The sequence below is a fragment of the Diadema antillarum genome, unplaced genomic scaffold (genome assembly GCF_040938485.1).
Source record: "Diadema antillarum isolate AM-2024a unplaced genomic scaffold, OU_Dant_1.0 scf00000231, whole genome shotgun sequence".
In the NCBI taxonomy this organism is placed as follows: domain Eukaryota; kingdom Metazoa; phylum Echinodermata; class Echinoidea; order Diadematoida; family Diadematidae; genus Diadema; species Diadema antillarum.
The window spans coordinates 1,741,666-1,754,551 of record NW_027271120.1 but is presented as its reverse complement, the minus strand read 5'-3'; the positions used below and the strand labels follow the sequence as shown (position 1 = coordinate 1,754,551).

Genomic DNA, 12,886 nt, shown 5'->3' with positions numbered 1-12,886 from the left:
ACTGTTTACAAGTACGCCTACTAAGAAAAAAAGAGACGATTGAAATGTCAATATTCCGTCTACAGCGTCATTATACAGTGAACAACAGTACGAATTGTCTGAGGGATAAGAACCCCAAATATATACATTTGGATTGCGTGAAGGCATACAGCATCAGTAGCAAACATCAGAGAGGTTTTGGAAAATCAGTCGATCAGTACAAAGTAAATGTATTATATTTTAAAGTTTCGTTCCCGCCATCTCTACATATAATTATAAGAAGACTCTTCATTGCTTCTTCTTTCTTTTTTAAGCATAATAACATAACAATTGCTTTATAACAGTTCTCTTTAAAATGTCAGAAAGAATTATATCACCTTCGACATGGTTTCATCAGTAAGTTTCAGTCATTTTTTGTTTCTCCATTTGTACGTAACAGAAAATAAGTACAACCATATCAAACATATTATTCACTAGTCATGAAAAAACAAACAAACAAGATTTCACATTCTGATCATGTGAAATAATACATGAATTTCATTAAAGATCTTTAAATATACAGGTCGTGGAGACCGTTATCAATAAGCAAATCGCTTGACTTGGACAACGGCCTCTGAAAATTATGCCTTGTAACAATAAACGTATTTTTTAACTAAAGGAACGGAATACACACACGTAGAACAAATAACGTCAAACTTTTAAAGTAATTTGAATGTCATTTGACCAAAAAGACAACACATGGTGGAATGTATAATAAGAAGAGGGAAAAAACGAGAATAAGGGACCCGAATAGGAAGAGCAGAGACAAGAAGAGAGGAGAAGAGAGAAAAAAAGATGAGATACAGCGTTCAGGAGTTGGGAGCTAACAAAAGCGTAATTTCTAATTCGAGTATACATTGAGAGCATATGTACACGTCAGTGACAATTCAAATAATGAAAAAAAAATAAATTTTGTGGAATTCTCTTCATATTTACTTATATCGTAATTGCAGTATTCACTGTAACATCGTAAAATGTCATGGTTGAAGTCCCCCTGTCCAACGATGGCTGTATACTAAATCTTTAAAGATTCCCCTATCGAAGGATTTTCCAATTTTTTTTTAAATTCTCATTTCCTTACGAAATGAGCATTTTGACCGTTAGGAAATGAGAGCATTTAGTTACAAAATGCTCATTTCGTTACGAAATGACTGCATTTCGTTGCGAAATGTTCTTTTCGTTAGGAAATATAGTCATTTTATCGACGAAACGTTCATTTCATTACGAAATATTAATTTCGTATCGCCGAAATACTGTTACTTTGTAACGAAATGCTGTCATTACGAAATATACTCATTTCTAAACGAAGTCATAATTTTGTCAACGAAATGATTGATTTCGTAACGAAATTGACTGTGTGTCACATTGCGCCCCATAAAATATAACTTTGGATGTGCAGAGGTGCATGCATGTGTGTCACTAATAAGCAGTTTCCTCTCGCACGATGCTTCCTCGTATACACAGTAAAATTAGTCAATCTTACGTAGTGGTTTGAACCATGTGTGCTAAATTTAAAATTCATGAAAATGTGAAACTGTCCTCACTTGGCAATAACGGAACTTTACAAACTTGCACGCTCATAATAGGCCTACAGTACACCCCCCCCCCCCCCACCCCCGGGCGCCCGTGATACTGAGCATGGAGCCTATTGTATAGATTAAAAAATCCTTGAATAGTCATGTACACTATTGTTCAGCTACCCGCATTATCATTAGTTACTTTCCGTAATTGATTGTGTCATGCCAGAATGATTAAAGGATTCACGCAAAACAACTTATCATAAAAACAGGCGGTGGATTATTTTATCTTGATATTGACATAACGCATATATCCGCAGAAAACCGGTCCTTACCACTTTGCACTCGATGTCGGGTGTGGGCCGGGTCAACTTACTCGTCTCCTGGGGGCGCACTTCACCTCCGTGACTGGTATGGACATCAGCCCGGCTCAGATCCAAGCTGCGAAGACTGCCCAAAATCCGGAAAATGTAACTTTTAGGTAAACGACGTACATTCTGATTTTCGATGTGGTAGATTTCAGGCTCTTGAACAGTAATATTCTAATTTATCTATTACATGCAGCAGAAATACTTATTTCATTGCATTTAATTTGTTGGTTTCTGCAACTTTTCCGTGAACACCATTTTAGAGAAAATGCATACATGTAATACAAAATTAATTAAACAGGTAGGCCTAGGCCTATGCCTATAAACTCGGACCCTTGTAAAGGGATCGTTTAGGGGCCGAGTTTACTCGTTAGGCCGAGTTTACACTCAAATACGGTATATAAACATGAATAAGAAATGTATATTGGATTTCTTGATATCAAATTAGTGTGATGTAATCAGCTGACGATACAGTAATTGACAATATTAAATGGGTTAGTCAAATACGGATAGTAATTGGCTAAACACAGTCACGTGATGGAGGTACATATGTTATGTTCGCCCATGACAGAAGGCCTAGGACCGCGCGCGCACAGTGAATTTGGTTCTGCGCGAGGGAGCGATCGAGTGCGTTGTGCTGGTGGTTGTCGTTGACGTATTTGACGTATTTGACTAACCCATATAACAGATGATGACTTTTGTTGTCGGGAACCTGTACCAAACGTTCCACCCTCAGGGTTTGAAATGCTAATTCGGGAGGCTATAGGCTTATAACCTTTCGAAATAGCATTTCAAACCCTTCGGGTGGAGCATTCGGAATGTTCCCTCCCCCGCCAGTCATCATCTATAATGTATTTCTCTTAGTACGTCTTATAAGAACGACTAGAAGTAGGTACAGGGTGAATTTAGATCACAAAAAAAAAAAGTGATCGGAGGGCCCTTCACATTCATTTCTATATGTGTGCGTGTGTGTGTGTGTTTATTTATGTTTTGTGCATTGTTTGTTTGCTTGTTTTGTAAACAAATATATTGAATGTAGACTCAGTTTTCCAATGTGATGGAATTCCTTTTTCCGCAAGGGCAGATCGTCCATTAAAAAGACAAATGTAATGATTTCACGTGTAAAGTTTTCTTCAACATGACCGAAAACAACAACAACAACAATAACAATGACCAGAACAACAACAACAACTCATACTACTACTGCATTTTCTTCCACTACTACTACTACTACTACTACTACCACTGCTGCTACTGCTACTACTACTATGAGCATGAGGAATGAGGATGAGGAATCGACGCGGCAGATGGTTTATACAGGCCATGAATGTTCCGAGTAAACACTCTGACATTGATAAAATTAAAGTGAATGATGAAGTGATTAATGATTCTCTTCATATTGCAAATATTTTCAATTCCTATTTTTCAAAAATAGGTGAAAATTATGCTCAAACTATTCCTGCAACAGAAACTCATTTTACTGAATTTTTAGGTCAGCGCAACTCTGATTCCATATTTTTTACACCAACTAATAGATTTGAAATTATTGATATAGTTTCCTGTTTTGAGAACAAACGAAGTTCTGGTTATGATGAGATAGATAATTTCATACTTAAGGGTGTTATTTCCTCGATTGCTGATCCACTTGTTCATATATTTAATTTGTCAATCCTCAACGGTGTGTTTCCGGATAAAATGAAATTGGCTAAAGTAATACCAATATTTAAGAAAGGTGATAAACTTGAAGTCAATAATTATCGCCCAATTTCATTATTGTCCTCACTTTCTAAGGTTTTAGAAAAACTCATTTATAAGAGAATGATCAATTTTTTGAAGGTACATGAAGTTTTTACGAACTATCAGTTTGGTTTTCGTGAGAAACATAGTACTTCGCATGCTATTTTGTATTTCGTTGATAGAGTAGTTCATGCCATCGATAATCATTCTCATTTAGTTAGTATTTTCTTGGACTTCTCCAAGGCCTTCGACACCATCAATCATGACATTTTACTTTATAAATTATCGCATTATGGAGTACGTGGGAAGGCCTTGGAGTGGTTCAAGAGTTATTTGTTCGATAGAAAACAATTTGTTACAATTAAAACAATGATTCAGTTATCAGAGAAGTCAAATGTGGCGTCCCACAGGGAAGTCTTTTAGGGCCGTTATTGCTCATTATCTATATCAATGATTTTTGTCGTGTATCTGATGATCTCTCTTTTATTCATTTTGCAGATGATACTAACGTATTTTTTGCCCATAATGATATTGATTTACTTGTTCACAAAATTAACATTGAATTGAATAAAGTGACAAATTGGGTCAGAGCTAATAAGTTATCACTTAATGCTCAAAAAACGAAATACAGTTAAACTCGCATAAGTCGATCTTCTCGGGACTGAGCAAAACACATCGACTTAGGCGAGTTTCGACTTGTGCGTAAGTCGAAAAAATCGACTTACAGTTACACCACGCGTACATATTATATGTATAATGTACATGTATGTTGTCTACTCTGGAGCCGAGAGCTGGAGCGGTGTGCGCGATATTTGCCCTTCGAATGTTACCGTTAATCATTTTCAAATGTAAAAACAAGCAACCGACATTCATTCTAGGATCTTACGGAGCTGAATATCATCCTTATTCATTTCCGAACGTGAAAGCAAACATCCGCTTTTTATTTTATCATCTGAGCCGATTGATACCGTTAATCATTTCCAAATGTAAAAGAAACAATCTGTTACTTATTTTAGCATCGTACGGAGCAGAACATTACCGTTATTCGATCTCCAAATTCAAAAGCAAACACCCGACATTTATTTTATGATCGTAAGGACCCGAATGTTACTGCTGTCCACTTCCGAAAGTGAAATTAATCATCTGACAATAAGGAATTATGTCAGCATCGTAAGGAGCCGAATGTTATACTGTTTTTCATATTCGAACGTCAAGGCAGACATCCGACATTTACTTTACCTTTAAACGCAGCTGAATGTTATCGTTATTCATTTCGAAATGTTAAATAGCAAATGTCTGATATTTATCTTAGCATCTTAATTATGGAGCAGAATGTTACTGCTATTCACTTCCGAACGTAAAAGCAATCATCTGACATTTTTATTTTGGCATCTTCCGGAGCCGAATGTTACATGCTATTTACTATCGAACGTAAAAAAAGCGAACATTCGGCATTTATTTCATCATCGTATGGAGTTGAATATTATTGTTTTTCATTTCAGAACGTCAAAGGGATCATTCGACATATATTTTAGCATCTTCCGGAGCTAAATGTTATTGTCATTTACTTTCGAACGTAAAAGCGAACATCCGGCATTCATTTCATCATCGTACTGAGTTTAATACTATTGTTATTCATTTCCGAATGCCAAAGCAAACATTCAACATTTATTTTAGCATCTTACGGAGCTGAATGTTATTACTATTTACTTTCGAACATAAAAGAAAACATCAGACATTTATTTTATCATCGGACGGAGCTGAATACTATTGTTATTCATTTCCGAACGTCAGAGCAAATATCAAACATTAACTTTACCATCAAACGCAGCTAAATGTTACTGTTATTCATTTCGAAATTAAAAAGCAAACATGCGACAGTTATTTAGCATCGTATGGAGAAGAATATTGCTGCTACATGTATTCACTCCCGAACGTAAAAACAATCATCTGACATTTCTTTTAGCATCTTCTGGAGCCGAATGTTATTGCTATTTACTTTCGAAAGTAAAAGCAAACATCCGACATTTATCTCATCGTCGTACGAAGTTGATTACACGTGTATTATTGTTATTCATTTCCAAACGTCTAAGGGATAATTCGACATTTACTTTAGCATCTTCGGGAGATGAATGTTATTGTTATTTACTTTCGAACGTAAAAGTAAACATCCGGCATTTATTTTATCACCGTATGGAGTTGAATATCATTATTATTCATATCCGGACGTCAAAGCAAACATTCGACATTTATTTCAGCATCTTCCGGAGCCGTAATTTATCCTTATTCATTTCCGAACGCAAAATCAAATATCTGATAATTAATTTCAATACCATACGGAACTGAATCTTACCATTATTCATTTCAAAAGTATAAGCAAACATCCGACATTTATTTTAGTATTATACGGAGTCGAATATTACCGTTATTCATTTCTAAAATTAAGAGCAAACATCTGACATTTATTCTAGCATCTTATGGAGCCGATTGTTACCGCTGTTCATTTCCAAAACTGAAGGCAAACATCCGGCTTTTGTGGTGACCCGGCGTGCGTTTTTGGTGACCCCGGTCGCAAATCAACCATTCGCGAAATCGTGATTCGATTCGCGAAAAGAAAGCTAAATATAAGGCATAGATCGCTACACTCGGCAGGGGCTACGTCGTCCTTTCACCAGGTCTCGGTAACGGAAACCAAAATCTCGCGTGAGTTCTTGCGTTACCTATCGTTAATGTCAACGAAACATCGTTGATTTGCGCTTGGGATCGTTACTACAAACGTTCATTTTCCCGATCGTTAGTTTGCGTTACAAACGATTCAGGTGAAACCGCTTGCGTTAATGAAACGTAATGTTTATTAACGCAAAGTTTCTTTTGGTATATACAGTATGTAAACAAAAACTGGCGTCTCGTGATTTTGACAGTGATTTATTACACAATAAAATCTTATTCGACTTAGGCACAGTGAATTCAATGGTTTTTCCGTGAAAGTGTTCTTGGAATTTCATCGACTTAGGCGAGTATTCGACTTAAAAAAATTCGACTTGTGAGTGAATTAATACACGTAAGTCAATGGGGAAAAATCGGGAGTTTAACTGTATATGATTTTCAGCAATACTGTTGATAGTTTAAACACTAGTATAGTTTTAGATGATTCTCATCTACAAAGAGTATCAAATATTAAATTCTTGGGGGTCATTGTAGATGATAAACTTTCCTGGAAATCACATGTTGATAATATTTGTAATATAATATCGCGTAATACAGGTGTTATTAATAGATTGAAATTTCATATTCCTCAAAAAACTTTACTTATGTTATATTCGTCGTTAATATTGCCTCATTTGAATTATGTAGTTTTAGTATGGGGCAACACGCATCAGAATTTACTTGAAAGAGTGTCCCTCTTGCAAAAGAAAGCACTCCGCATTATCTGCCATTCCCCTGTACGTTCTCATACAAACACGTTGTTTACCTCCAATAAGCTCTTAAAAATTAAAGATTTATTTTTGTATAACTTAGGCTAATTTATGTATAAGTATTGTAACAATTTGCTTCCGTCTATTTTTAATTCCATGTTCCTAAAAAACCAATCATTTCATGAATATCCCACTAGGCGTTCCAATGAATTTCACTTACCCCTCTTACGCACGATTCTTGCTAAAAATACACTTATTTATATCGGCCCAAATTATTGGAATTCTCTGAATCATGATACAAAAAACGCCCCATCCATACATTCTTTAAAGAGGAGACTGAAGTCCTTTCTATTGCAGTCGTATGACTTTCCAGGACTCAACTAGCCATTTGGCCTTCTTTCTCATATACAGACTTACTTTTTCCTCTTTGAAGAATAAATTCTAATCTTTTGGATGTCTGCTGCTATCTACGCTTTCGCCAAAAGAGTCAAAGACATGAATGTCTGCCTTATTCCTGTTCTCACGTCCCTTCATTTCCTTGCTTTTCTCCTTTCAGACGCTACAATCCCTTTTTTCCCCTCCACAACCATTTTCTGTTTCTCTTGATACGCTTCTGTCGAAGATCGCTGTCTCTGTTGTGCATTTTCGTTTGCTATTTTGTCTTCTATTTGTTCATCGTTTCCATTCCGTTTTGTCCCGTACAGCCTTTTCTTCAGTAGTTGTTTTGCTGTCTAGTCTTGTTTCATGTTTTTTCGCGTCTGTTAGTCTTGTCCATCCTGTTTTGTCCCGTACAGCCTTTTCACCAGCAGTTGTTTTGTTGTCTAGTCTTGTCCTATGTTGTTCACGTCTGTAATAGTAAGTGTATTTATCTGTGATTCTAGTTCTCAGTGGGATTCCAGACTTCTTCCTCTTTTTTTCCTCTCCTATTGTATCTATAATGCTTTAATTAATTTTTCCATTGATGTTATTATTCCAGAGGGGCCCACATTCTACAAGCTCTGTCTTTTTAGTGGGTCTCTCCATTTTTCGCACTTTAAGCAAAGTTATACATGTACTATATTTCGATCACTTCTGTTTTTTTTTTTCTACAATGTATAATTACTATGTGGTCCTCCTCAATTGTTTTATATTCTTTTCGATACATAATGTTCTGTTTACCTTATTCTCTGTTGTCAAAAGAAGTGTAACTTATATGTTGTGTCGAAAAATGAAATAAACTTTGAATTGAATTGAATTGAATTGAATTCTCTGGTTGTGTGTTTCTTGTTCTTTCTTTTGTTTTGGAATAGAAAATAGGGGACGGAATGGTAACAAGCCCAGCCCTCCAGACCTTTTTTATGATCCCTGCATGGGTGGATGGTGTATACCGAACAATTTTCAGTATCATTCTTCTCAAATATCACAGGAATCGTGTTACAAGCTAAAAGAATTGGGAGACTGAACGAAATCCAACATTGATTAGGTCATGTGTGCCGTTGTCCATACACTTTGGGTTTCTCTCTATGTTTAAGGACAATGAAGTAAAAATAACAACAGCAATACACCAGAGGGGGAACAGATTGTTATTCTATTGCGAAGCAGAAGAAGTAAAACTCTTCCAGATAAGAGAAGGATGAAGTAGAAAAACAATAAGATGGAATGATTTCGCCAGAAGGACATCATATGACATAAAGGAGTGAGACCTCACATTCTGGTTTAAAACAAATGTTGAACACATATAATTACAAATCACTTTGCCGGCATAACAATTTCAACGAAGCAGCATTCTTTTTACATCTTTCTTAATGCGGATATAACGATAGAATTTGACCTATTGTGTCAATTATAGTTTATCAAACATCTGAACCAGTGTGTTTCTAAGGCCCATATTGTATTAAAAAACCATTAATCTTGTGATTACCTATTACGTGGCATTCATCACACTGTATACTTGAATATAGTTCCGTCCAGATGCTGATCCTAAACGTCAACGTTAGCTAACTTAGAGGAAAGAAGTTCTTGTCCCTTAACGGGATGGTATAGTTTTGGTTGAGATGGAGTTTCAGATTTTAAATTTTTCAAGATAATTCCAAACCACTAATCCAAAATATTTGAAAGAATACAATCAAGATAACGAAAGGCTTAAAACGTTTATTTGATTTAAAGAAAGGTTTTGAAATGACCGAGATATCGAAAAACAATAATAAAGCAAAACAAAGTCGTCCTAACAAAAGTTAGGACCAGCCCTTTATTTGGACCTCTTTGTTTCGGATATCTCAGCTATTTCAAGGCCGTTTTTTCATAAAATAGATTTTTATTTCTTTTAGAATATCTTTCTTTTGTTATTTCATATAAGTGGTTTCTAATAATCTCGTAAAAAGTAAAAAACAGAATCCTCATCTAAAAAAAAATAACAAACAACTAACCCTTCAGGGGGCAAGAGCTTATCCTCAAAGTTAGCTTAACCCTTAAAGTAAGAATCACCACCTGAACATAACTATTGAAGTGATGAATCTCCAGAATTAAAAAAAAAGAGCAATTTACCACTGTTCTCAAAACCTTACAAAGTGGGATTTTTTTTTCTCCAATAATTATCGAAACTATTCCTACATGTCCTAGAGGATCTGTGATGTGATGTTACTTCATGCAATAGAACAAACTCCTATAGTTTTCGGCGCAAGGGCAAAATATTGTTACAAAGTATTTACAACTGCAACTGATTTACAAATTGCTTATGGTGCCAGTATTATGTTTACTATTGTACAATGGGGAACAAGTATCAATAAAAGCACAACTATCACTACACCATTTATCAAATTATTTCTCTTTGTAATAAGTCATAATTCTTCCCATTTTTCCCATGGGGCTGACATCACATCACAATCATATACTGTAGGAAAAATCAAAAGTAGGAATTTCTTTCCAGAAACTTTCTCGTTGACCAATATGTTGACGGAAATTTTTAAAGTTTGCGACATCCGTCACCTTCTCATATCCCGTCTTCACAGGGTCGGTCAGGCCGAGAGCTTACCGGTCAACGATGCCTCCGTCGACCTCATCACGTCGGCGACGGCGAGCCACTACTACGACTGGCCCGTCTTCGAGAAGGAGGTCGACCGCGCTCTTAAAGCGAACGGCTGCCTGGCCTTGGCGTTTTACGACCTCATCTACATTGATCATCCAGACGGGGAGACCAAGAAGAAATTGACTACTTGCATTGACAACTATCTGAACTATGTTAGTTATGGGATGGATATAAATTCCCTTGTCTGCAACTCTCGTCCTTTAACCCATTATGTGTTTTGAGTGCCTATTACTACAGAAAGCTCCATCCTCTCTCTCTCTCTCTATCTTTTTTTTTTTGGGGGGGGGGGGGGTGTCGGGTATATAGATAAACAGAATATTGTATCATTTGTCCTTCAGACTCTTAAAACTCAACTCTTAAGAAATAAGAAACAAGAAAAGAAACAAGCATGATTTAGTTGATTATTATTATTAGGTGCATGGCCGTGCATCACAAAACCAACAAAAAGTCGCACGCCAAGATTTTACATGAGAATTCAAAATAGGTGAATTGGGTTAGCTCATTATGAAATAATCAAGCTGTAGTTTCTCAAAATTTTGGAAAGAGCTATTCTTTTACAGAAATTTTATTTTTGGATCATAATATGACTGGATAACTGTGATTTTTGCATATTTTCTACAGCACTTTGGCCCCTTTTCATTTCTTAAAATCCTCTTTACCCCTTCGCCTTTAACTATAAGAATCCTGGAATAGATTGTGCTATACTGCTTTGAAAGTTAGTAATACAAAGCATATGCCAATGTACAAAAATTGTATTTTATATAAGAATCCCATCATTGTGCATGGTTACTATGGAGTTTTAAACGCTGTTTTTGTCCCATATATAGCGCAGAGAGCAGCTTAGTGAGGATTATGCACTTTAATTAAATAATACTAAATTCCGAAGCCTCTTTTCAAGAGAGCATTTTCGAGAATGTGTCCTTATTTTCCATTATTTAGATGGGTTATGAAATTCCATTCGATAATTGAGTTATATATATATATATATATATATATATATATATATGTATGTATATATATATGTATATATATATATATATATATGTATATATATATATATATGTATATATGATATATTGCGAATTCAAATTCAAATTCAAGTTTCAATGGATTTACTACGAATTTTCTGCATCGAATATAAACGACAATTGAAATACAGTCATTTCTTCTTGTTTACAAGATAATGGAACATACAGTGTGTACATACGAATATAAAACTGAGATGCTAGTATACGTGTACAGATTAAAGAAAAGAGTAAGAGAACACGTCGATAGGGAACCACTCGGAATAAAGAAAATCAAAATGATCTGACTGAATTGCACCTGTATTGGGAGTGTAAATGCAGAAGGCTGTCGAACGTCAAACAAGCCTATAGCTTGTAGATACGACAGCCTTGATTCATTGCCATCATTTTTATTTAAGAGTTCAACATTAAGAGGCAAATTGTGGAATGCCCATTACTATAGTAATTTTCTAGTCAATGATTGCTTATAATAGAATAATGAAATAATGCTCAATTTCCTTCCTTCAGAACAATGACCAACAACTTCGGGCCAGTACTCCTGACGGATACTTCGTAGATTTTCACAGACTCCGTGTTTCCTACAAAGAAAGCACATCGTACGTACCTTAATCTCTCGAAATGTTTTGTGCAAAAAGGGAATGGTTTAGAGGGCGATTTTTTTTTTTTTTTTTTTGCCAGCATGCACTCTTATGTCTATCGATATCATTAATTTGTTTATTGCAAAGGCAAATGTTTTTGTTTATCATGTAATACCTGATTTATCTTGTGTTATGTTTTTGTTAAAAGAAAGGAAAGAAGAAGAATGAAAATAAATGAATTGAATCGAATTGAATTGAATTGATTGGTGTAAAGTCACTACAGCGACCGCTTCCCGGTCTTAGTGAGAATCCTCTTATCTCAGATCTCACGGACGCTCCTTTAATCGACACCCTTATTCAAACCTGGCGGAAGTTTTGAATTTTTGTAGTGTAGCAAAGAATTCTGCGTAAACAATGTGCTGGTTTTCATGAAATATGAAATTGTTTTCTTTTTGTCAAATATCCCATATAACATCGATAGTGCAGTGGCAAAATATTGAACCTTTCACTCAATCATTGATCTGCACGCTGAATATGTTTATGGGTATGTATACATAATAAACTGAAGGCAATGTCAATGCCATTTTTAGACTTTATATGCCAGACTTTCAAACCTACATAACTTTCTATTTTCCTGAAAAACGATCATCTTTTTGTAGAGACCATGGAAGGCTTTTTGTTTGTCTGTTTGTTGTACTTTGTTTGTTTGTTTGTTTGCTTACTTGCTTGCTTGCTTTACTTGTTTTCGTGTGGCGACGGGAGCTGGATGGGGGGAAGAGGGACCAGGGGCAATGCACCCCCCCCCCCCCCCCCCCCGTATTTTAGATTGGTAGCTTTGGGTCATTTTTTTTTTTTTTTTTTTTGGGGGGGGGGGGGGTAATATTTTGGGGGACCATAATTCATATTCATAATGTGTGTGTGAGTGTATGTATGTGCGTGTATGTGAATGTGTGCGCGTGCGCGAGTGTTCCGCGGCCCATTACGTGTTGCCTCACAATGCATTTTCAAATCCTTTTGAGCAATTATACGGAGTATGGAAAATATCTCAGGCGATTTTGTGCTTTTTCCCTATATAGTTGTCACGTAGATGTGCGGCAGGAAACTACCGTCTTCGAATTTGTGGAATGCTACAAGACGTACGCGTGTAACTTTCTATATTTGAA

At 35.9% G+C, this 12,886-nt stretch overlaps 1 protein-coding gene across 1 annotated transcript; it reads left to right on the top strand.

The window, feature by feature from the left end:
* The first annotated feature begins 363 nt into the window (after positions 1–363).
* LOC139724833 (putative methyltransferase DDB_G0268948) lies at positions 364–11,754 on the top strand. Its single transcript, XM_071635958.1, has 4 exons — positions 364–375; positions 1,856–2,016; positions 10,044–10,272; positions 11,653–11,754. Exons 1-4 carry the CDS (start codon positions 364–366, stop codon positions 11,752–11,754), a joined length of 504 nt encoding a protein of 167 aa, XP_071492059.1.
* Positions 11,755–12,886: the final 1,132 nt, after the last annotated feature.

Bases quoted from the DNA above. Each gene is read 5' to 3' on its own strand.
- LOC139724833 (XM_071635958.1), top strand. The intron at 2,017-10,043 runs GTAAACGACGTA...CCGTCTTCACAG, and splicing joins CCGGAAAATGTAACTTTTAG to GGTCGGTCAGGCCGAGAGCT. The intron at 10,273-11,652 runs GTTAGTTATGGG...TCCTTCCTTCAG, and splicing joins TTGACAACTATCTGAACTAT to AACAATGACCAACAACTTCG.